We start from the raw sequence: 24,124 nt of genomic DNA on the forward strand, positions 1-24,124 counted from the left end.
TTGTAGTAGGAGAGCCGGAGACAGATCTCCCATCTGCTGGTCCCTCCCCAGATGCCCGCCACAGCTGGTGCTGGACCTGCACAAAACCAGGAGCCAGGAACTCAGTCTGGGTCTTCCGCGTGGGTGGCAGGGGCCCAGGTACCAGGCTCTGACACGGGGTCTGGGCATCCAAGCAGCAGCTAAACTGATGGGCCACATCTGCCCTGTTTTACTTTGTAAGCAAGTAGATGTGCTCTCAACATTGTCCGCCCTGCATAGCGGCTCCCTGGCCCTGAGGCCCTGGGTGCAGGTGGGCTATTGGGTGGGACTCACAGGAGTGTGTAGCGGGAAGTGTGTCTGGCAGTGGAGACGGAACCTGCATTGCAGAGTTTGAGAGGAGGCCCGACCCGCCGCATGCCGTCCGGGCTCAGGGTAGACACCTGGAACCAGGCGTGCTGGAAACTCAGGTGTTTCTTTGGGCACAGATCACCTGCAGGCTGGGCCAGAGGTCCTGGGCGGGGGTGTCTTTCAAACAGGGAGTTTGTGTCAAAGAAGAGACCCTTAGGTACTTTTCAGAAGTGAATGAGAGGGGCTGGCATTGTGGTGTGGTGGGTACCCCCACGTGAGCACTGGTTCAAGTCCCGGCTGCTCCACTTCCGATCCAGCTCCCTGTCAGTGTGCCTGGGAAAGCAGCAGAGAGTGGCCAAGTGCTTGGGCCCCTGCACCCACCTGGGAGACCCTGAAGAAGCTCCTGGCTTTGGCCTGGCCCAAATAGCTCCTGGCTGTTGAGGCCGTTTGGGGAGTGAACCAGCAGATGGACGATCTTTCTCTCTCTCTAACTTTTCCTTTCAAATAATGAACGAAAAAATTAAGAAGAAGAAGTGCCCTGGCAGTGTCCTGAGGGGTTTCCTGAACTGCTGGGCAGGGGCGGGGCCTGGGTGGGGTGCTGCCCCTCTGGGTGCTGCGTGTGGAGCTGTGTGTGTTCTTGCCTGGACCTCCTGCCAGTGTCATGCTGCCTTGAAGACTGTGTGAGTGTCTGTCCCGCAGGCAGCCATCTGTGGGAACCACGCCTGCCTGGCCTGGACGCGGCCCTCGGTGCTGGGCTGAGGTGAGAGTGGGCGCACAGCTGCTGAGACCGTGCGGCGCCTCGGGGCGCGCCTTCCTCCTGCAGGTTGTGTTAGCAGGTGCTTTCTATCCAAATTACTTCACTTTTGGACAGCCGGACGAGGAAATGGCGGTGCGCGAGCTGGCTGGCAAAGACCCGAAGACAACCATTGTGGTGGGTGCAGTGGCGGCCGTCCCCGGGGTGTGGCCTGGTCCCTGGCTGGCACAGTCTGTGCTGTGCCCAAAGTGAACGCCGAGCCTGCCTGGCCTCTCCAGACCTGGCTGCTGGTGCCTTCCTCTCACCTGCTCCATGCACCTGGCCTCAACAGAGAGCTGATGCTGCTCCCATCAGCTGCTGTCTTGAAGGATTAAGGCTCTTGGTGGATTCACGGCTTCAGTCACAGAGTGCAGTGCTGTTGCGTGGCAGCTCGGGTGTGGCTCACAGCAGGGCTCTCCTGGAAAGGGTTTTGTTCAGGGTCAAGTTCCAGGACCTCACGAGTCTGAACTGGAAAGTGTGGCCTGGAGGTCGGCATTTCAGCAGCAGGTGCTTTTGGGTGAACGGTGCCCTCAGACACAGGCGCTGGCCACGGCACCACCGCTGTGGGCTGCTTGTTTAGTCCCAGCAGCTGTGAGTCAGCTGGAGCTGAGCCTTGATTGTGGGGGTGGGGGGTGGGGGGTCGGCTGTCCTGGACCACGTGGTCTGGTCTGAGCCCATGATAAGGGACGAGCAGCATGTGGTGAAGTTGGCTCCTGGCATAGAGCAGGTGGTTGGTCATTGCCAGTGTTTACTTCTGGGGTTGCTGGCACCACTGCTGTTGCAGAATGGAAGTGCGGAAGCCAGGGCCGGGGGCAGGGCTGGGAGGGGCTCGGAGCCCAGCTCTCCTGTGGGTCCCTGCGTGCCCGGCCAGGGCTTCCCCGGTGCCCCCTGCCAGTCCTCCAGCGGGTGCCCCCTCCTGCTTTGCTTCCTGCCTGGGAGAGGCGGCCTCGCACCAGCCCTCCTCTCCTGAGTCTCGGGGACATCCCTTCCCTTCCGAAGCAGACTCCAGGTTTCAGGGAGGGCTGGGACCAGACGAGAGCGTGGGCCCTGGCAGAGCCTCCTCTCTGCCCCTGCTGCCCTCCTGGCCATGGCGGAGGGCAGGTGGGCGTCTCCTGGCTGCAGAGCCTTTGAGGAGGGGGAGCCCCACCCCATCTGGGAGGGGAGTGTTTTCCTGTAACACTTAGGAGATGTCATGTTTTAAAAAGATGAACTTAGCTTGATGGCTGCGAGGTCAAATGAGCCGGCAGTGACGGCTGGGCCGCGTCAGCAGGGCAGGGTGATAGCTGCGGGTGGGGCGCGCGGCGCGGGGTTTCTGAGGGCCCTGTCGGTCTGCAGCTGAAGCACATCCCTCCCTACGGGTTCCTCTACTACAAGCAGCTGCAGTCCCTCTTCAGACAGTGCGGCCAAGTCAAGTCCATCGTGTTCGACGGCACAAAGTAAGTAGTGCGTGTTGTTGCCAGTGCCGAGACGCCCGTCTCTGCACCAAGTGTGGGGGCAGCGCTGCGGCCCTGAAAGAGTTAGAGAGAGAGAGGTCTTCCATCTGCTGGTCCACTCCCCAGATGGCCACAATGGCCAGGGCTGCACCAGGTCGAAGCCAGGAGCTGGAGCTTGTTCTGGGTCTCCCACATGGTGCAGGGGCCCAAGGACTTGGGTCCTCTGCTGCTTTCCTGGGTGCATTAGCAGGGAGCTGGCTGGGAAGTGGAGCAGCTGGGACATGAACCAGTACCCGTGTGGGATGGTGCCATCACAGGCGGCAGCTTTACCCATTATGCCACAACACTGGCCCCAAATTTAGTGAATTAAACTTAAGGCATCTGACATTTTCCTAAATGTCGTAACAAGTCACATGCTGTAGAGTGCTTAGTTCTGTATGTGAAGTCTCAGACGAAACCGCCATCTTGAATGCCAACAGCCTGCACCCTGGTGGGGGTTCCATGCACATGGCTGCCCCAGCTGCCCTGAGCGGCAGGCGTCCGGGCCCTTGCAGGTCTCCTCACTGCCTTGCAAGGCTGCCCCGCGCTGTGTGTGTTTTGTGCTCTTCCCACTCAGCACTGTTTCTAGGGCTCGGTTAGCGTTCACCGCTGCTTATTCGTGGCACAACGCCAGGGCGGTGTTGGGGTGAGAGGACCGCGTTCTGCTGGCCGCGCTGGTGGAAGTGCTGTGAGGAGGTCCTTGGCCAGCTCAGATGGTGACCAGAAGAGGAGGGACTGCACTCCTTGGGGTGAAGCAGTCTGCTTGGCACAGCTGTGTGCAGCCTGAGGGGCAGGCTGCGGGTGCCCCTGGGCACGCCTCTTCCTCCCACCATATAGACATGTCTAGGGGAACGTTAGTGCAAGGCTTGGGGTTGGGACCATGTAGGGCCTGCACAGCCATCCTGGACAGGAGCTAACTTGTGTCCCTGGGAGGCAGCACTGCCTTTGGGTGGCCTTCTGTGGCAGCCTGGGAGTGTGAACACGAAGAGGCGGGCGCATGGGCACCTGAGTGTTCTCCTCTGCGCTGTTTGGTTGCAGTGATCCAAAGCCAAGACTGCAAGGGGTCGACAGTGGGAGGGAGGAGTTCCAGGAGCTGGCTGCCAGCTGACGAGGGAGGCGGTTGGGTGCTGGATCTGTGGGAAGGGGACTGCTGTGGCGTGGCTGCAGGTGGCAGGTGCAGAACCTGAAAATGTGATTTAGGAGCTAGAGGAAGCTTTTCTAAGAGAAACTCGGGGGGCCAGCCCTGTGGCCTAGCAGGTAAAGCTGCCGCCCGCAGTGCTGGCATCCCACGGGAGCACCGGTTCGAGTCCCGGCCGCTCCAGGATGGAGCCTGGCTTTGGTTTCATGATGTATAACTCGCTGTCCCCGCTGTGATCACAGCTCCCTATCCCCACTGTCATAACTCACTGTCCTGACCGTCATAACTCAACATCCCCGCTGTCACCATAACTCCCGTCCTCGCTGTCATAACTCACTGTCCCAACTGTCATAACTCCCATCCCCACTGTCACCCTAACTCCCCGTCCCCGCTGTCGCCATAACTCCCGTCCCTGCTGTCACCATAACTCCCCGTCCCCGCTGTCGCCATAACTCCCGTCCCTGCTGTTGCCATAACTCCCGTCCCCGCTGTCGCCATAACTCCCTGTCCCCGCTGTCGCCATAACTCCCTGTCCCCGCTGTCGCCATAACTCCTGTCCCCGCTGTCATAACTCACTGTCCCGACCGTCATAACTCCCGTCCCCACTGTCGCTGTAACTCACTGTCCCCACTCTATCACCATAACTCCCGTCCCCACTGTCATAACTCACCGTCCCGACCATCATAACTCCCGTCCCCACTGTTGCCATAACTCCCTGTCCCCACTCTATCGCCATAACTCCCGTCCCCGCTGTCGCCATAACTCACTGTCCATACGTGGGCAGTTTTCCCGTAAGTCAGTACTGACTGACAAGTGGTAGAATGAAGAGTTGCTGGCATTTTGACGAGAGAAGTGACATGAGAATTTCTGTCTAATCTTGAGAGAAGTGGACATACAGGTGTGTGTGTGTGTGTGTGTGTGTGTGTGTGTGTTTTATCAGATGCCTGATGAGTGTGTTTTCATTTGTATTTGTGGAGCAGAGCCTTTGTGGAGTTCTCCCGTGACCCGACAGAGAGGTTTAAAACTCTCCCTGCAGTGCACATGGCGGTCAAGATGTCCCAGCTGAAAGTGGCCCTGGAGCTCAGCGTGCACCCTGCAGAGGAGATTGAGGGGAAGGTGCAAGGCGGGGCCGTGTCGAAGCTCAGGGGCATCAGGTGCGTTCCGGGGCGGGGCGGGGGGCACACCTGCTCGAATCCCGCGAGAGGCTGGGGTGAAACCACGTAGGCGCCTTTGGGTTTCAGTAATGGGGATTACACTTCACGTTGATTTCCCTTCTGGTTCCCAGAGGAGCGTGGCTGGGTTCTGAGGGTCAGTGGAGAGGGCACACGTCCGTCCAGGTTCGTGCCATGCGTGGGTTGTGGCCCCGGGCGAGGCACGTGGTGGGCCTGTGTGTGGCACGGAGAACGCCGTGCAGCTTGTCCTGGCGTCTGTGGCTGAGCGGGCACTGCCGGGTTGCTCACCAGGCTCTCCGATGGTTCTTTCCCTCATTTGAGAAGAAAAGTGTTAGAAGAACAATTCCACTCCTGTCGAGCTTGTGTGTCGCATCCCAGAGCCCCGGTGTTCACCCTCCATGCCTCGTAAGGATGAACGGAGGTCTTGGGTTTCCTAGACGACCAGGCCTGTGTTCTCACAGAGCATAGAGCTGATCATGGATACTTTTTTTTTTTTTTTTTTTTTGACAGGCAGAGTGGACAGTGAGAGAGAGAGACAGAGAGAAAGGTCTTCCTTTGCCGTTGGTTCACCCTCCAATGGCCGCCGTGGCCGGCGCACCGCGCTGATCTGATGACAGGAGCCAGGTGCTTCTCCTGGTCTCCCATGGGGTGCAGGACCCAAGCACTTGGGCCATCCTCCACTGCACTCCTGGGCCACAGCAGAGAGCTGGCCTGGAAGAGGGGCAACCGGGACAGAATCTGGCGCCCCAACCGGGACTAGAACCTGAGGTGCTGGCGCTGCAGGCAGAGGATTAGCCTAGTGAGCCACGGTGCCGGCCGGATACTTCTTTTTTAAAAGATGTTTTTATATACTGCAAGGCAGAGTTAGAAGGGGAAAGAGAGAGGGAGGGAGGGAGAAGGAGGGAAAGAGAGATCGACCTTCCACCTGCTGGTTTATCTTCTCAAATGACCTCAATGACCAGGGCTGGGCCAGGCTGAAGCCAGGAGCCTGGAGCTCATCCCAGTCTCCCACGTGAGTGCAGGGGCCCAAAGACTCCGGCCTGCTTCCACTACTTTCCAGGCACATCAGCAGGGAGCTGGATCAACAGGGAAGCGGAGCAGCCAGGACTGAAAGCAGCGCCCATATGGGTGGGATGTCAGTGTTGTAGATGGGGGCTTAACCCACCGAGCCACAGTGGTGGCCCCAAATGAGGATTTTCATAGGTTTCTAAAAGTCAAAGCCACCCCTGGAATCACAAGCTAGGAAATGTTTGCAGGACCCTGGGTCAGAGGTGTGCCTCGAGGGTGGCTGTCCACAGCTTGGCCTGTGACGTCCCTGGAGGGCAGCCCAGCTCAGTGCTCGGGGGAGGTCCTGTCTGTCATCTCTGGCCTAGATGCTCACTACGGGGCTCTTGCCTTGCACGAGCATTAGAGTAATTAGAAAGATAACGCCATCGTGTAGATAAGTGTGTGTGGTTTTTTTTTTTTTTTTGTAACACTTTGTTTTTAAAAAACACATGCTCTATAGGGTGAATGTGGACTTCCAGAAGCAGACGGTAGATCTAATGCAAGTCTCATTTAACACATTAGACAGATCACGGACAGTCACAGATCTCCTCCTGAGTGTCGACGTCACAGAGGTGAGCCCCAAAGTGCCATATTGTGGCCGTGACGCAAGTTTAGACGCTCACAGCCGTGTGAGTCTGGCTTACTGTCCTGTGCAGGAAACCTGGCTGAAGTGGAAAACGGAGGAGATATTCACTCTAGAATCAAAGTTAATTTTTAAAGGCAGAGTACACTTAATGGGAAATTAATCTGATGTAGCAAGATAGGAGGTAACAGTGTTAACTGGCATAATGATGCCCGCCTCTAATTCAAATTATGGCAGTGAAACTAGCATTGTCCCTTTGTTACTTTATGTGGGTATGGCTTTTACTCCTTTAAAATGGAGCTTCATTGAGAACACTTGTCCTTTCTGGCACATCTGTGTCGGCACCTTTCTGGATTCCAGGCAGGTGGGAACACTGGCCCTGCTCGCGGGGGGCCCTTCGCTACCCAGGAGGGCGCTGCAGGCCCTGGCATGGCGACTTGTCGTCTGGGCTAACCCAAGACGGTCCTTTGTAGCTCCCAGGGCTCTCAGTGTCTGTGTGCTCGTGAGTCTGGTGCCTCCATGGAGGGGTGTGGTGCCCACACCTCCCTCCCCTGCTTGCATCTGTCGAAGTCCTGTGGCCGACCTGGGGGCTGAGCGACACCTGCGCGGCGTCTGGCGCCACCCTCGAGACTCTGTCCCCACTCCTCTCTCCTTCGCAGGTGGTTGAGGTGGGGCACTTCTGGGGATATAGGATTGATGAAAGAAACTCCGAGATTCTGAGGAAGCTGACTGCTGAAATAAACCGGCTGAAGCTGGTGCCGCTGCCGGTTCACCCACACCCAGACCTGGTCTGCCTGGCACCTTTTGCTGATCTCGATGAAGAAAGCTACTTTAGAGCTCAAATCCTTTATGTTTCTGGAAATTCTGCGGAGGTATGTTCTTCTGTAACATCACCCAGCAGTTTGTAGGAAATGTGTGGTAGTTCCAGGTGGAACTTAGCCATGGGAGGTAACGACCGCGGTGGCAGAGGGGGCTCGGGCCGCTGGGAGTCGTGCTTTGCTGAGGCCCCGCGACTCCCTGCTCGCCGGCCCCGCACCTGGCCCGGAGCCCTCGGCACTCTCTGTCCCCAGGTGTTCTTCGTAGACTACGGCAATCGGGCTCACGTGGCCCTCAGTCTTCTCATGGAGATTCCGAGTCAGTTTCTGGAACTCCCATTCCAGGTGAGGCGAGCAGAGCGCAGTGGGTGGTGGCTGCTGGCAGGGACCTGTGGGTCGCACCCTCCCCCCCCGTAGTGCACGGTGGGCGGGGGGAGAGGGAGAGGCACACTCACCACGTCTGGTTTCCATTTTTCAGAAGAGATAATTGCCGTAGGTAGGTTGCCCTGTTGTTTTTGGAGTGAGTTGAAATATGTGGAGGGTTCCAAACTTAGCCAAAAATACTGTTTTACTTCTGTGCCGTTTTCTTTTCTTTCTTCTAAAGATGTATGTATTTGAAAGGCAGAGTTCGAGCCTGGGACTCATCTGGGTCTCCCATGTCGTCTCCTGCTGCTTTCCCAGGGAAGCCGGGGAGCAGCCGGGGCCTTCCCGGGGTGTGAGCTGGTGCTCATGGGATGCCAGCCAGAACCGCAGGCAGCAGCCCAGCTCATGGCCACAGCACCAGCTCCTCTGCCAGCCGGCAAATCAGCACAATAAAAAAGGAGAGAGAACCAGGCTCCTTGGACTAGAAAGTTCTCACTACCCCCAAATTCCTCTGAGTCGGTTTCAGGAGACGGTGATGCAGACACACGCAGGTTGCTTCTCGGTGTGTCTGGGACGGTGTTTCACCCGCTGAGGAATCCCCTTCGGCTTTGCTTTGCTGCAGGCTTTGGAATTTAAAGTTTGCAAAATGCGACCCTCGGCCAAGTCTCTGGTGTGTGGGGAGCACTGGAGCGGCAGGGCCAGCGGGCGGTTCGCCTCCCTGGTGAGCGGCTGCCCGCTGCTCGTGAAGGTCTTCTCCGTGGTGCACAGCGTGCTGCACGTGGACGTGTACCGCTGCTCGGGGGCCCAGGACGCCGTCAACATCAGAGACGTCCTCATCAGAGAGGGCTACGCCGAGCTCACAGAGGAGTCGTATGAGTCGAAAGTAAGTGCTTCCACCCTTGGAGTGTGGGCACGCGTGTGTGCGTGTGAGCATGAGTGTGAGGGGGAGTGTGTGTGCCCGTGTGTAAATGTGAGTGGGGAGTGAGCATGTGAGCATGAGTGTGTGCGTGTGTGAGGGGCAGTTTGGGAGTGTGTGTGTGAGGGGGCAATGTGTGTGCGTGAAGGGCATTGTGTGCGAGTGTGGGGACAGTGTATGAGTGTGTGTGTGTGTGAGGGGGCAGTATGAGTGTGTGGGGGGTCAGTGTGGGAATGTGGGGGTCAATGTGTGAGTGTGTGTGTGTGCGCATGTGTGAGGGGCAGTGTGTGAGGGGCAGTGTGTGAGTGTGTGAGGGCAGTGTGTGAGTGCGTGTGTGAGGGGCAGTATGTGCGTGTGAGCATGTGTGAGAGGCAGTATGTGCGTGTGAGCATGTGAGGGGCAGTGTGTGTGTGAGTGAATGTGTGGGAGCGTGTCGGGTCTGTGTGTGAGGGGCAGTGTGTGGGGGGGCAGTGTGAGTGTGTATGTGTGGGGCAGTGTGTGAGTGGGGGGGCAGTGTGCATGTGTGAGGGGCAGTGTGAGTGTGTATGTGTGAAGGGCAGTGTGCTTGTGTGTGTGTGAGGGGCAGTGTGAGTGTGCGTGTGTGTGGGGGGCGGTGTGTGTGTGTGAGGGGCAGTGTGTGAGTGAATGTGTGGGAGCGTGTCAGGGGTCTGTGTGTGAAGGGCAGTGTGTGTGGGGGGCAGTGTGTGGGGGGCAGTGTGAGTGTATGTGAGGGGCAGTGTGAGTGTGCGTGTGTGTGTGGGGGCAGTGTGTGTGTGAGTGTGTGGGGCAGTGAGTGTGTGTGTGAGGGGTAGTGTGTGTGTGTGTGAGGGGCAGTATGTGAGGGGCAGTGTGTGAGTGTGTGAGTGCGTGTGTGAGTGCGTGTGTGAGTGTGTGAGGGGTAGTGTGAGTGGGAGTGTGAGGGGCAGTGTGAGTGTGTGGGGCAGTGAGTGTGTGTGTGAGGGGCAGTGTGAGTGTGCGTGTGTGAGGGGCAGTATGTGCATGTGCGCGTGTGTGAGGGGCAGTGTGAGTGTGAGTGAGTGTGTGAGAGACACGGAGCCGGAGGTGCTTCTCTTCTCCTGAGTGCTGCCAGCGAGCAGTGTTTCTCTCCCCGTTCTTGGAGATTGAGGCGGGATCACCCTGGCTGGATGTTTTTACTGGTTTCCTGCTTAGCTTTTTAGCTCTTCTTCCAGTGGAAATCAGGTGTGAAAGTGTTCTGTGTCAGACTCACAGAATGGATTCCAAGAGCTTCCTGGTGGAAGATCAGAGGTCAGGCGTTTCCAGGCTGCTTGCAGCCAGTGATTCAGAAGCACGCCCGGCGTCGTTCGGTCCGGGGCTTCAGAGGGGCCGCCCCGCTGCTGTGGCCTCTCACTGCACTGTGTGCTCCGCTGGAGATGCGGGCAGCTGGGAGGGCTCCTCTGCCTGGGAGCCCCTGAGGGGCCCGCGTGTTCCCAGCTGGAGCAGCTGTCAACGTCCCTTCATCTGCGTTCTGTGGCTGAGAGTTAGTAAATCCGGACTTGGTTCTGCCGACTGAGTTGTAAAGAGAACTTGAGCGGGTTATCTCCGTCCTGCCTGACGCCGCAGCCATCCGAGTGGGCTCCCGCCGCGGCTCGGCCTGGGCTGGAGGAAGGTGCCGTAGTGCAGCTTCCTCCTGCCCAGACAAACCCTGCTCGTCGTTGCAGCAAAGCCACGAGGCTCTCACGGCGCTCTTTCCCAAGTCGGCGGAGAGCGGGCTGGACGGGTGTGTGCCGTCCGCCGCGCAGGACGACGGGAAGCAGCTGATCCGCGTTCTGCTGGAGAGCTTCTCTTCCAACAGGCTGGGAGCCCCCACCTGCAAGGTGACGCGGGGTCGGGCGCAGGCGGGGAGCTGGAGGGAGAGGGGTCCGTGCCTGACGAGGTTTGTTTTTAAAAGATGTGTTTACTGGAAAGGCGGAGGTCTTCCATCCGCTGCTCAGTCCCGGGCCGAAGCCAGGAGCTGGGAACTCAATCCAGGTCCCCCAGGGGGTGGCAGGGCCCGGGTACCGGAGCTGTCACCTGCTGTCGCCAGGTTGCACACGTGCAGGAGGCTGGAGTCTGAGCAGGGCTGCGCTGCTGTCTGGCCAAACCCTGCCGCGTTCCGTGCCCTCCTGCGGGAGCCCCAGGGACGCCGGCCTCCACTGCCCTGCCTTGTTGGGCTCACGCCAGCCGGTCTGTGCAGTGCCAGGAATAAGGACTTCGCCTAAAATACTTGACAGGGTTGCCTCTTTTGGCCTAAGCCCCTTTGTGTATGTGATTGGAGGAATTGCGAAATCACTGGAAGGATCAGCTGCCTTCCGGAAAAACAGCGTCGCGAACGACTTTGTCTCCCTGAATCTTGAAGACGTGATTCGATGTAGGCTGTTAGTCATGTCCAGTGACGTCTTGCCCACTGCTGACGCCCTGTGTGTGCAGGTGATGCTCCACGGGCCGTTTAACCCTTACGAGCTGAAGTGTCACAGTTTGACGAGGATATCCAAGTTCAGGTAGGACTAGCTGACTCCCCCGTGGGGTTTTCCTCTGCGCCTCTAGACCTAGACCTGGTCAAGCCGCCATCCTGGCTGAGCTGCCGTGACGCCCGCCTTTTCTTTCCTACCCTGCCAACTTCTCTCCTTGCGCTTGGCCGAGGTCGTCTTTTCCTTTGGTTCTGTGTGAGGCAGTTCTGAGCGTCTCTCGTCACAGCCTTCATCTTGCTGTTGTCATTGTTAAGCTGAGGGCCCCATGCTGTCACTGCTCTACAATCGTGGGTCCAGAAGGCAACTGGAGATGACGGCCCAGAGTGATGGGTCTTGCTAGGGACCCAGGATATCATGGAAGCCTTTGGAGGGCTCTGACCACGCCAGGGTCAGGGAGCTTTTCCGAAGAAATCTGAAGCCTGCAGGCTGCGGGAGCCGGCCACGGTGCAGGTGTCAGGAGATGGGGTGCAGGTTGAGTGGGGCCGGTGCTTGCACGGGGAGTGCTCAGGTGGGCGCAGCGTGACTGAGGAGCTGGGAGGCCCGAGGGGATGCGGGACGGGGCCAGCACCGTACGCCGCGTTTTAGACCTGGAAGCCCTCACCGTGTGTATTTGAAGACTCACTTGGGGTGAGCCCCGGCTCCTCGAGGCACCGTCTGGGGACCCGCAGTGCAGCCCTCCTCTGGAGCCTGTTAGAAACGCTGGTGTCCAGGCCTGCGTCCTCTCAAGAGCTGTGGGCACTTCGCGTGCACGCAGATGGACGCTGGGCAGCCCGCGCGAGTCCCCTGCACTGGCGTGGGGCTGGGGGCGGAACGGAGCCTGCGCTGGAGGTGGGGGTCGGGGCGTCCTCACAGAGGAGTGGGGTGGAGGTTGGGGCCTCTGTGCCTTCGCCCCGGTTTTTGAGGCGCACTGGGGGGGTTGGGCAGGCTGCCTGGCCAGAGCTCTGTGCCCAGCTGCCGCCCGCTGTGCCTCAGGTGCGTCTGGATCGAGAAGGAGAGCATCAACTCTGTCGTCATCAGCGACGCGCCGGCCGACCCCCACCAGAGGATGCTGGTCGCGGCGTCCCTGTCAGTCAACGCAACTGGTACCCGAGGGTTTGGTGCCCTCAGTCCTGTCGTTGGTGGACAGGCTCGGCCCTGTGCCCTTCTCGGGCTGGTCTCAGCACCAGCTGAAGCCGGGGCGTTGCCACTTCAGCGCTTATGCACGATGTGGGCATAACAGTCCTTGTGCTTGACTCATTCCGCTCACTGGCACAAAGGAGGACAAATCCAAGCTCCTGGCTCTGGGAAACCCTGACGGCCTGTGGAGGACACAGGGAAAGTGTCCCCAAGCGGGCCAGATGTGTGGGCGTCCCGTAGGGGGCAGAGGACAGGCCTGGGTGGTCAGGCTGGGGGACAGCCCCGAGGCCCAGCAGGGCTGGTGGGAGGGTGCGTTGGGCAGCACTGAGCACCGTGCCTGTTGGCAGGCTCCACCATGCTGCTGAGAGAGACCTCGCTGCTGCCCCAGATCCCCGGGCTGCCCGCCGTCCTCAGCATGCTGTTCGCACCCGTGATGGAGTTAAGGTACCGGCGGGGTGGAGTGGGCCCTCACCGTCCAGGGGAGCGTCCGTGGTGGGCGGGGTGGAGTGGGGTGTCCGTGGTGGGCGGGGTGGAGTGGGGCCCTCGCCGTCCAGGGGGGCGTCCGTGGTGGGCGGGGTGGAGTGGGGCCCTCGCCGTCCAGGGGGGCGTCCGTGGTGGGCGGGGTGGAGTTGGGGCCCTCGCCGTCCAGGGGGGCGTCCGTGGTGGGCGGGGTGGAGTGGGGCCCTCGCCGTCCAGGGGGGCGTCCGTGGTGGGCGGGGTGGAGGGGGGCCCTCGCCGTCCAGGGGAGTGTCCGTGGTGGGCGTACCTCAGGAAGAAGCTGTGAGGCCGCAGCAGGTGCTCTGTCACTGAGCGCCTCAGCCGAAAGTGTGGCAGAAGAAATCAAGCCCAGGGCTAGGCCCAGGGTCGGAATCAGTAGGATCAGCCTGCACATGCGCCACCTGTGCCGCCGCCCGTGGTTGCGGTGAGCACAGGGGAGGGGGGAGGGTGCCCAGCAGCAGCTGTGCGTCTGGCGTCAGACACCTGTGTGGCTGCGTGAGCTTTGCACCCTGGGGAGGGGCCAGGAAAGGACCAGGGTCTGGGCTTCAGGAGCCCAGTAGAAGCGGCCTCAGCACTTGCAGAAGTAGAGGAGTGGGCAGTGGGAAATTGCCTTTTTCTTTTTCAAAATTAATTCCATTTTTATTTAAAATAAACAGACTGAGATCTCCCATCTGCCAGGTCTCTCCAGACCCTCACAACAGCCAGGGCTGGGCCAGGCTGAAGCCAGGAGCCAGGAGCTCATTCCAGGTCTCCCGGGTGGGGGCAGGGCCCACATACCCGAGCCACCCCCCGTGACCTCCCAGGGTCCACCTCAGCAGGAAGTGGAACAGAAGTGGAAGAGCTAGGACTCAAACCAAGCACTCCGATGGGGCAGGCAGGCTCCATTGTCTCGATGGCTGTGCGTCCCACCTTTGTTTCCTAGTCCGTTGTGGGCCAGAGGGCCGTTGGCAGACCCAGCTGGTGGAGTTGGGGGAAGGTACTGTTTGCTCAGTCCCTCTGTCATGCTGTTTTCAGTTTTAGTCTAGAAGATGCATCGCGAGGTTTGATTCCTGAGGCGCCTGTCAGTGCAAAGCCTGCCCTGCCACCCACAGGCGAGACCTGGATTTGTTCATCAGATTTCTGGCAAAGAAAAACAGTGTCTCCGCTCTCGAACTTTAGGTTCAGAGTCAGTTCCAGTCAGGCGAGAAGCAGGATTTGTTCAGCAGGGAGCCGGGGGCAGGCGGCTCACAGTGCAGCACTGAGTGTCTTCATTGCGAGGGGCTGTTCCTCCCGGAGTGTTACTCCTCTGGCACGGGGTGGGGGCCCGGCCCTGGGTGGTTAGCACGGGGTGGGGGCCTGGCCCTGGGTGGTTAGCACGGGGTGGGGGCCCGGCCCTGGTGGTTAGCACGGGGTGGGGCCCGGCCTTGTGTGGTTAACACGGGGTGGGGGCCCGGCCCTGGGTGGTCTGACGGGCTGTGTCCAGGGACTGTGAAGGCGGAGTCCTCCTGAACAAGGGGAATTGGACCCTTCTCGTCTCTCTGCGGCTCCTGCTAAGTTGCAGTTTTGTCCATGCTTACTCGCTGGAGTGTGGGTGTGCTAGCCCGGGCCCTGCTGTGCCCGTCCGCCTGCTCTCCCGATGGGGGTCCCCACTCCCAGCCTCTGCCCTGGCCCAGCCCCAGCCCCAGCCCCGCCCCGGCCCCAGCCCCAGCCCCAGCCCCGGCCCCAGCCCAGCCCCGGCCCCAGCCCAGCCACGGCCCCAGCCCCGGCTGCTGTGGGCACTTGGGGAGTAAACCAGTGATTGGGAGCCACTCTCTCTGTCTGTCTATGAAAGATGTTTTTAAATGCTCTTCAGTCTGTATTGTAAGCACATTAAGAGTGGTCCATGGCCTCACCTGCTGCTAAGCTGACGTAGGCACTTAGGGCTCCTGAGGCGTCAGCCTGGGGCTCGTGGCCTTGACACTCAGGACGTGCTGCGGTGACGGAGTCACCCTCAGTGGGTGTTGCAGGGTGGAAGCTTGTGGACCCCCGCTGGAGTGCTGTCACGTGGGGCCGTCAGCAGGACGGTCACTTGTCACGGCCGTCCACAGAAGTGTCTGTGAAGTGCGTTGTGTGGAAGGTGATGCGGAGCGCCTCCTGCAGAGAGCAGTCTGTGGCTGTCGGTGTGGCAGGTCCTGGCTCCAGGGAGCTCCTCAGGGTAGACGGCGCCTGGCGTCCCCTGCCAGCGAGCTGCGGGTCAGGGGCGGGAGGGCAGCCTGTGGACTCGGCGTGCGGGCCGCGAACTGCGCAGACACTACCTGCGTTTCCATCAAACTGCGGGATGAGCCGAGTAAGCTAGGGTGTTGTGTACCCCTTAAACCCAGGGAGTTTGGTCAGTAAAGCTGGAGGAAACAAATTGCTTTAGATGATGGAAGAAGTCTGAGCTGATGAAGTGTTGGAACCAGCAAGGCGAGTGTTGCAGTGTGTTCCGCAGGGCTGAGGCACTGGCGTGTGGCGGCTGGGAAGTGAGACCTGGGGCAGAGGCACGGGGTCAGGCCCCGTTCTGCAGGGAAGCTGGGGTGGGGGCCCGAGAGAGACGGCGGCCCTCAGCGGGGGGTGATGTTCCTGGAGCTGGCACTGTCTGCTCTCGGGAAGGTGGGGGTGCAGGTGGAGAAGATGGGCCCGGGGCGAGGACAGGCGGCCTGGGTGGCTGCCGAGAGCACCCAGAGCTGTGGGTCCTGGGCCAGCAGCCACAGGACGCCGGGGTGTGGGTCGTGTCGTGGGAGAGGGAAGGCCAACGGGAGACCTCTGTGTGTGTCGAGTCCTGGATGTGCGTGCTACGTTTTCTCCAGAAATGGGGGGTTTAGCCCACGGAAAGAGTGCCGGGTGGGAAACACTACACGTGGTGAATAGTCTCCCGTTACTTCATCTGCCGTGCGAGTGTCAGAAGCATGGCGCTGGGCTGTGAGCATGTCGAGTTGCTGTCCTTGGAGCCCCTACTTCGTGATTTAGGGTAAGAGCTGGAGGAAGACGCAGAGCGCTGGATGACTTCCCTGGTCGCGTCCGCCACACTAAGGCCTTGGCAAGTGTGGAATGACCCCTGTCCCAACGTCTCTCCCAGGGTTGATCGCGATGGAGAACGCTACACCGGAGTCCTTTGTGGCTTGGGGTGGAATCCAACCACGGGAGCCCCGGTGCTGCCGGAGCACGACATCGAGCTGGCCTTCGACGTTCGCTTCCGTGTGGAGGACATCATAGAGGTGAGAGTGACGCTCGCAGTCACGGCCGACGGTGCGGCGTCTGGTGTGGGCTGGGAGGATGGGAGCTGCCGGGCAGAAGGTGCTCCCGCACCCTCCTCCCTCCCCGGTCTTTTCTGAGACCTGTTGCTGGTGGGCGGAGCTCTGGCTTCCTTAGGTGGCGTCTCCTGGTGAAGCAGAGGAGGTTTCCTGGCAGTGGAGGCTAGTGCCAGGCCAGCAGGGCCCTGGCAGGGTCTCATCCCAGCCGGTGCAGGAGGAAACGGGCCTATCCCTCCCCTCCCCCAGGTGCACTGACCTGAACCAGGGTACGGGGCCTGACACTCCGTGTGTCCTATGTGGGTGCAGGGGCCCACGCACGTGGCCGTCATCCCCTGCCTTCCCAGGCCATCAGCAGGGAGCTGGCTCAGAAACTAAGTAGCTGGGGCTGGAACCGGCCGACCAGTATGGGATGCAGGCGTCCTAAGCAGCAGCTGGAGGTGCTGTGCCCCAGGCCTGCCCCCTGGACTAAGCTGTTAGGAACGTGTGGAGCAATGGGCAGAGTGATTGTGTGACTGGATCCAGCCACAAGGTTCGTGGGCTTGTGTCGTGTGTGTTTCTGTGCTCAGTCATCGTTCCGGTAACTCTTGTTACTGTGCTTCACGTAATGGGGGGAGCTAGAGTGACGGTTCAGCAGACAGCAGCGCGTGCCGCGGGTGTTCAGAATCCCTCCTTCTCGGGTGATGCCAGTTCTCCTTGAGCTGGGTGGGGAGGGCCGGGCGGGGCCGCCAGGTGGAGCGCCCGGCGGCAGCCAGGCACCGTGTGGAGTGGTGCTGGTTTACCTGTCAGGTACTCACTGCCTTTCTTATAAGGGCTGCTGTGCCTAAAGTACGCCTTATTTCAGAGAGCTAATTGGAAAGTGTAAACTAAAAACCCAGGAGCAGGTGTAGGAGAAAATCCCTGTGAGTTTGTGGACACAGCAGCCAAGGGTCAGTCTGCGGAAGAAAAGGCGAAAAGTTGGACTTTACCAAAATAAACAGCCTTGCAGGAGACCCTGCTCAGGGGGAGCGAGACAAGGAGAGGTGTGTGTGCTGGGCACTGTGGAGGCCTTCACCCGCGGTCACGCGTCACTGATGTGTGGGCGCAGTGGGCAGACTCGGTGTCACGTGCGGTCAGGCACGCCCAGGACGCTGCTGTGAGAAGCCACGTGCACTGGCAGGATGGCTGAAGTGGGAACACTGGCCGCTGCCCAGGCTGGCGGGGCCCGCTCAGCAGAGCGCCCGTCACGTCACTGCTGGCGGAGTGCGGCGTGCAGCTGCGTTGGGAGGCAAGCTGCCTGCCACCTTCAGCGGAGACGCACCGGAGGCTGAACGCCTGCGTCCACGTGGAACGCGCTGCGGACGCTTCTGCAGGTCACTCACAGTGGCTGAGGGCAGCCTTCAGCAGGGGGTGCTGGCGCTACGGCGCAGCCACACCTTGGAACAGCGGTAACAAGGAGCAAGGGATTTGTGCGACACCAGATGAGTGTCAGACACATTTGACTAAGAGAAGTCGGGACCCAGGGCTGCGTGTCGCGTGGCGTGTCCACGAGGCGTTGTGGAAATGGCAGGCCTGGGGGGACAGGTACAGATGAGTGGTTGTTGGGTTGGAGGCCGACTGACGGCAGGTCTTGGGGGCGCAGTGGTCGACGTGTGACTCAGCGTGTGTCCTGAAAGAGGCCGAGGCCATCCACAGACACCCCACCAGGGTGGCGGGCTCCTCGGATGGCACGCACCCTCCATGAGTGATAGCAGGAGGAAGACATCAGGCCCGGCTCGGCACGCCGTACGAAACACCACACCAGAGCTCCCGCACGCCATCAAGGTCTGGGCGGGCACGGGTGCAGGGGGAGTCCCTGCTTGCGCTGCTCTCGTGCCATGTTGGAGGAGCTGGGTCGAGTCCTGGCACTACTCCCAACTTTATTTCCTCCTCCTTTTTTTTTTTTTTTAAAGATTTATTTATTTCTTTGAAAGAGTTACACAGAGAGAGGAGAGGCAGAGAGAGAGAAAGGTCTTCCATCTGATGGTTCACTCCCCAGATGGCCTCAACAGCCGGAACTGCGCTGATCCGAAGCCAGGGTCCTGGAGCTTCTTCCAGGTCTCCCACGTGGGTGCAGGGGCCCAAGCACTTGGGCATCTTCCACTGCTTTCCCAGGCCGTAGCAGAGAGCTGGACAGGAAGTGGAGTAGCCGGGTCTTGAACCGATGCCCATATGGGATGCTGGCGCTTCAGGCCAGGGCATTAACCCGCTGCGCCACAGCGCTGGCCCCAATTTTATTTCCTTCTAATGCACCCCTGGAGGCAGCAGTGATGGCCCAAGTACTTGGGTTCTTGCCGCCCACATGAGAGGCCCAGACTGAGTTCTGAGCTCCTGGTTTTGGCCTGGCCCGGACTTGGCTGTAGTGGGCATTTGGCAGGTGGAATCAGTGGGAGGGTGATCTCTGCCCGTCTCTATCTCCTTAAAAATAATAAATATTTTTTTAAAGTCATATTAAAAAAAAACATGCCCTGGGCCGGCGCCACGGCTCACTAGGCTAATCCTCCGCCTGTGGCGCCGGCATACTGGGTTCTAGTCCCAGTCGGGGTGCCGGATTCTGTCCCGGTTGCCCCCCTTCCAGTCCAGCTCTCTGCTGTGGCCAGGGTGTGCAGTGGAGGATGGCCCAAGTGCTTGGGCCCTGCACCCCATGGGAGACCAGGAGAAGCACTTGGCTCCTGCCATCGGATCAGCGCGGTGTGCCGGCTGCAGCGCGCCAGCCACGGTGGCCATTGGAGGGTGAACCAACGGCAAAGGAAGACCTTTCTCTCTGTCTCTCTCTCTCTCACTGTCCACTCTGTCAAAAAAAAAAAAAAACTGAACAACCAGTAAAGACACTTTACATCTATCCGCTACAGAGGGGCCTGGTGCCCTGTCCTCTGTAGGAGGTATCTGGCAGGGGGACGTAGTGTAGGACATGGGTGGGAGGCCAGTGAGCTGGAGCGGCTTGCCATGTGATTAGCAGCAGTGCGACCACATGGATGGGCATGTGGCCCCCTCTGCTGTCCCGGCCGTGGGCACTGCGTGTGGGCCCTGTGTCCTGGCCGTGGGGCACTGTGGCCCCCTCTGCTGTCCTGGCCGTGGGGCACTGTGTGGCCCCCTCTGCTGTCCCGGCCATGGGGCACTGCGTGTGGGCCCCTCTGCTGTCCCGGCCATGGGGCACTGCGTGTGGGCCCTGTGTCCTGGCCGTGGGGCACTGTGTGTGGCCCCCTCTGCTGTCCTGGCCGTGGGGCACTGTGTGGCCCCCTCTGCTGTCCCGGCCATGGGGCACTGCGTGTGGGCCCCTCTGCTGTCCCGGCCGTGGGGCACTGCGTGTGGCCCCCTCTGCTGTCCCGGCCGTGGGGCACTGCGTGTGGGCCCCTCTGCTGTCCTGGCCGTGGGGCACTGCGTGTGGCCCCCTCTGCTGTCCCGGCCGTGGGGCACTGCGTGTGGCCCCCTCTGCTGTGACTTTGCAGCTCTCGCGACAAAGGCCCGTGACAAGCCCTGGCAGGAGATCCCTGGGGCGGTGCCCGCACCCGCGCTGTCTCTGGCTCTTGTTGCTGCTGCCAGCCTGAAGCGCGTGTGCGGTGCCGCGCTGCACTCCAGCTGTGCGTGTGGGCAGAAGCTCCTTGCTGGGTTCTGTGTTCCTCCTCTGCTGCTGTTCTTGAACCAAGACGGTGGTGGTCGATGCAGTTGCCGTGGCTTCTCCAGCGACCTCGATGGTGGCCCTGGGAGCCGAGCGTGGGGGCTGCGTGTGAGCAGGGCCTTCAGGTTCCACGTCGCTGTCGTTGCAGATCAACATTCTCAGGGCTGCGATCAACAAGCTGGTGTGTGACGGCCCCAACGGGCTGAAGTACCTGGGGCCCGAGAGGGTCGCGCAGCTGCAGGACGACGCGCGTCGGAAACTCCTGAGGTGAGCGTGTGGTGTCTGGGCGCCGCCCTGGCTGCCCGGGTGTGGCCTTTGGCAGGTTCAGGGGAGGGAGATGGCAGTCCTGGCTCCTGACTTCAGCCCGGTTTGGTCCCAGCTGTTGTGAGCATTTGAGGAATGAATCAGTAGCTGGAAGATTCTCTCTCTCTCTCTATCTCTCTCTCTCTCAAATAAAATGAAGCTAAGTGAATAAATCAGTAATTTTGAATTCCCACTGTCCGTTTGCCAGCCATCCTGACCCACTGCTGCCTTAGACTCTGTCTCTACAGGGCTGTCTTCTGTGATGTTTTTTATGCATGGGATCAAGTTGTTTTTAAAAATGTGGCTTCTTGGAGCCACTGTGTCATAGCAGGTAAAGCTGCCACCTGCAGTGCCGGCATCCCACATGGGCGCCGGTTCAAGACCCGGCTGCTCCACTTCCTGTGCAGCTCTCTGCTACAGCCTGGGAGAGCAGTAGAAGATGGCCCAAGTGCTTGGGCCCCTGCACCCACGTGGGAGACCTGGAAGAAGCTCCTGACTCCCGGCTTCAGATTGGTGCAGCTCCAGCCATTGCAGCCAGTTGGGGAGTGAACCAGCGGATGGAAGACCTCTCTCTCTCTCTCTCTCTCTCTCTCTCTCTCTCTCTCTCTCTCTTTCTCTCTCTCTGCCTCTCCTTCTCTGTGTAACTCCGACTTTCAAGTAAAATAAATAAATCTTTTTAAAAAAAGTTGGCTTCTTAGCATAGTATTTTTTTAAAAGATTTATTTAATTTATTTGAAAGGCAGAGTGATAGAGTGGAACAGAGAGAGAGAGAGGTCTTTCCACTTGTTCACTTGCCAGATGCCCCCAATGAGGACTGGGTGAGGCGGGAGCCAGGAGCTCCATCTTGGTCTCCCATGTGGGTGCAGGGGCCCAGCCCGTGACCATCTCCTGCTGATGAGCAGGGAGCCCGATCAGGAGCAGAGCAGCTGGGTCCGGCCGGGGCCGCAGCGTGGGGTGCCGGTGCTGCAGGAGGAGGCCTTATGCACAGCGCCACAGTGCGCCTGGAGGTTCGCCCATGACGTGACGTGTTAGGTCCATTTGCTAAGTGACAGCGCACTGCCTGTGGGCGTCAGGGCTTACCCGTTGCAGTACCGGCCATCGGCAGTCACGTACGGTCTTCCTGTCCTGGGTGTGTCTGGAGCAGACTTGGTCGGCTGTGTTGGTTGAGCAGAGAAGGGTTCAGAGTGCCTTCCCGCCAGCTCCACGCCAGCGCTTGGCACTGCCAGCGCGTCCAGCGGCGGCCACGCTGGGAGCTGTGGTCGCATCTCCCTGTGCTCGTTTGTGTCTCCTTCATGGCTAGTGGTGCAGGAGTGCTTTTTTATATCCCTGTTGCTCCGTCGTCCGTCTCTTACAGAGGTCAGGTAGACGTGAATTCTCTCCATGCGTCTCTCACCAGATGTGCGCAGGGTTCCCGTCTTCTCGCTTCAGGGGTGTCTTCTGAAGCCCGTAGGTTTTGAGCTGTGATAAAATCTGCTTTATCTTTTTTGGTGGGTGGATTTTGATTTTAGTATAATTTAAAAAAAAAAACGGGGGGCTGGCACTGTGGCGTAGTAGGTGGGGCTGCCACCTGCAGTGCCAGTTTCCCATATGGGTGCCAGTTCGTGTCCCAGCTGCTCCACTTCCCACCCAGTTCTCTGCTGTGGCCTGGGAAAGCAGTGGAAGATGCCCAAGCACTTAGGCCCCTGCACCCACGTGGGAGACCCTGAGGAAGCTCCCGGCTCCTGGCTCCAGCCTGGCCCAGCCCTGGCCGTTGTGACCTACTGGGGAGTGAGCCAGTGGATGGAAGACCGACCGACCCACCGACCGACCCACCGACCGACCTCCCTCCCTCCCTCCCTCCCTCCCTCTCTCTCTCTCTCTCTCTCTCTCTCTCTGCCTCTCCTTTTCTCTCTGTATAACTTGGACTTTCAAATAAATAAATAAATCTTGAAAAAAAAATTGGGGCCTGCATTGTGGTATAGTTTGCTGCAACACTGGCATCACATATGGGTGCTGGTTTGAATCCCACCTGCTCCACTTCTGATCCAGCTCCCTGCTGATGGCCTGGGAAGGCAGTGGAAGATGGCCCAAGTCACTGGGTCCCTGCCTCCCATGTGGGAGACCCAGAAGAAGCTCGTGGCTCCTGTCATTGGCCTGGCCCAGCTCTGGCCATTGTGGCCATTTGGGGAGAGAACCAGCAGATGGAAGGCCTTTCCCTCCCTCCCTCTCTCTGTAACTCTGCCCTTCAAGTAAATAAATAAATCTTAAAAAAATCTCTGCTAAACCTAAGATCACAAATGTGCTCTCTTCAGTTTTCTTTGTTGCTTCTTGTCTGTAGGCCTTGGATCCACTTTGAGCTGGTTTGTGTGTGGGGCGAGAGCCTGGGCCGCGGTTCTTTGTGTGAGTGCCTGATTGTTAGGGCTTTGTTTGCTGAAAAGCCACCCTTTCTCCCACTGAGCGGCCTCAGCACCTCGGCCAGCCCTCGGCCAGCCCTCGGCCATGAACACGAGGCTCCGTTTCTGGAGTGTGTTTTGCTCTCTTGGCTGTGTCTGTCTGATGGCTGTGGTGTTTCAGTAAATCATGAAGTCGGGTGGTGTTTGTCTCCCTGTATTCTCTCACCATTCAAGGGCCTTTTTCATTCCGTGTGAGTTTTAGGCTCACCTTGTCGGTTTGTGCAGAAGGCCTTGCTGGGGGCCTGTTCTGGGTCGGCAGCTCGGCTGGGGGGTGTGCGGCTGCTTCGTGCGCAGGTGCCTCTGTACTGGGGGCTCTTTCCTTTCTTTGAGCACTGCTTTAAAGCTGCCAGCATGCAACTCTTGCACGTTTATTAAATTATTTCTGAATAGTTTAGTTCTCTTGAAACTATTGTGAATGAAAGTATTTCTTTAATTTTATTTTTGGAATTGTTCCTTTCTTTTTTTGACAGAGAGAGAGAGAGAGAGAGAGAAAGGTCTTCCTTCCGTTGGTTCACCCCCCAAATAGCTGCTACAGCCGATGCGCTGTGCCGATCCAAAGCCAGGAGCCAGGTGCTTCTCCTGGTCTCCCGTGCGGGTGCAGGGCCCAAGCACTTGGGCCATCCTCCACTGTACTCCCGGGCCACAGCAGAGAGCTGGCCTGGAAGAGGGGCAACCGGGACAGAATCCGGTGCCCCAACCGAGACTAGAACCCAGGGTGCTGGCGCTGCAGATGGAGGATTAGCCTAGTGAGCCGTGGCGCCGGCCAGAATAGTTCCTTTCTAAAGATGAGCAATTGAGTTTTATGTATTGGTCTTTTCTTCTGTGACCATGTCAACTGGTGTATCAGTTCTTGCAGTTTTTGTAGGTTCTGTGGGGTTTCCCACGCACAGGATCATCATTAGGATGAAACCCCCTCCCCCCCCACCCCTCCGAGACTTCATGCTTAGAGGCCTGTTTCTCTGATGCTGGCGGAGCGCCTCCGTTGGCTTCTGCCGTCTTCCTCGGGGCCTCCTTGCGTCTTCAGTCTCTTCCGCAGTTGTCTCTGCCCCTTTGCAGAGGTTCTCTCAGCACTGGCATCACGCCTGACCCTGACCCTGACGCCTGACCCTGACGCCTCTCCCTGACGCCTGTCCCTGACCCTGATGCCTAACGCCTGACCCTGACGCCTGACCCTGACCCTAACGCCTGTCCCTGACCCTGATGCCTAACGCCTGTCCCTGACGCCTGACCCTGACCCCTGACGCCTGACCCTGACCCCTGACGCCTGACCCTGATGCCTGACTCTGACACCTGATGCCTGACCCTGACACCTGATGCCTGACCCTGACGCCTGTCCCTGACGCCTGTCCCTGATGCCTGACCCTAACGCCTGACCCTGACGCCTGACGGCTGACCCTGACCCTGACGCAGAGGCGGGGCCACTGCACCCTGAGGCTCTGCCCCTTCCTTCAGTCCCTTCCTTGTGTGCTTCGATGGCTTCGTTTCCTTTGATCTGTTTATGAATCTTTTTATTTATTTATTTGGAAGGCAGAGTTACACAGAGAGAGACAGATCTTCCATCTGCTGGTTCACTCCCAAATGGCTGCACCAGCTGGAGCTGAGCTGATCTGAGGCCAAGAGCCAGGAGCCTCCTCCAGGTCTCCCACGTGGACTTGGCCATCTTCTGCTTTCCCAGACCGTAGCAGGGATCTGGATCGGCAGTGGAGCAGCCGGGACACAAACCGGTGCTCACAGGGGAGGCCAGCACCACAGGTGGTGGCTTACTCTGGTATGCCACAGCATCGGCCCCTCGATCT

At 59.4% G+C, this 24,124-nt stretch overlaps 1 protein-coding gene across 4 annotated transcripts in view; it reads left to right on the forward strand.

Annotated features, from left to right (window-relative positions):
* TDRD9 (tudor domain containing 9) overlaps positions 1–24,124 on the forward strand; it is an 84,372-nt gene that overhangs the window by 54,574 nt on the left and 5,674 nt on the right. For 3 of the 4 annotated variants that reach the window (XM_051834938.2, XM_051834940.2, XM_051834942.2), the window contains 13 exons: positions 1,151–1,258; positions 2,456–2,556; positions 4,711–4,884; positions 6,410–6,521; positions 7,192–7,404; positions 7,603–7,692; positions 8,333–8,593; positions 10,306–10,461; positions 11,054–11,124; positions 12,067–12,176; positions 12,558–12,654; positions 15,785–15,923; positions 19,742–19,860. In XM_051834938.2, coding sequence (XP_051690898.2) covers positions 1,151–1,258; positions 2,456–2,556; positions 4,711–4,884; positions 6,410–6,521; positions 7,192–7,404; positions 7,603–7,692; positions 8,333–8,593; positions 10,306–10,461; positions 11,054–11,124; positions 12,067–12,176; positions 12,558–12,654; positions 15,785–15,923; positions 19,742–19,860 — 1,751 coding nt within the window. The remainder of the gene's footprint in view (positions 1–1,150; positions 1,259–2,455; positions 2,557–4,710; positions 4,885–6,409; positions 6,522–7,191; positions 7,405–7,602; positions 7,693–8,332; positions 8,594–10,305; positions 10,462–11,053; positions 11,125–12,066; positions 12,177–12,557; positions 12,655–15,784; positions 15,924–19,741; positions 19,861–24,124) is intronic. The other variant, XM_051834939.2, reaches the window with a different exon arrangement.

This window comes from Oryctolagus cuniculus, chromosome 20 (assembly GCF_964237555.1).
Source record: "Oryctolagus cuniculus chromosome 20, mOryCun1.1, whole genome shotgun sequence".
NCBI lineage: Eukaryota > Metazoa > Chordata > Mammalia > Lagomorpha > Leporidae > Oryctolagus > Oryctolagus cuniculus.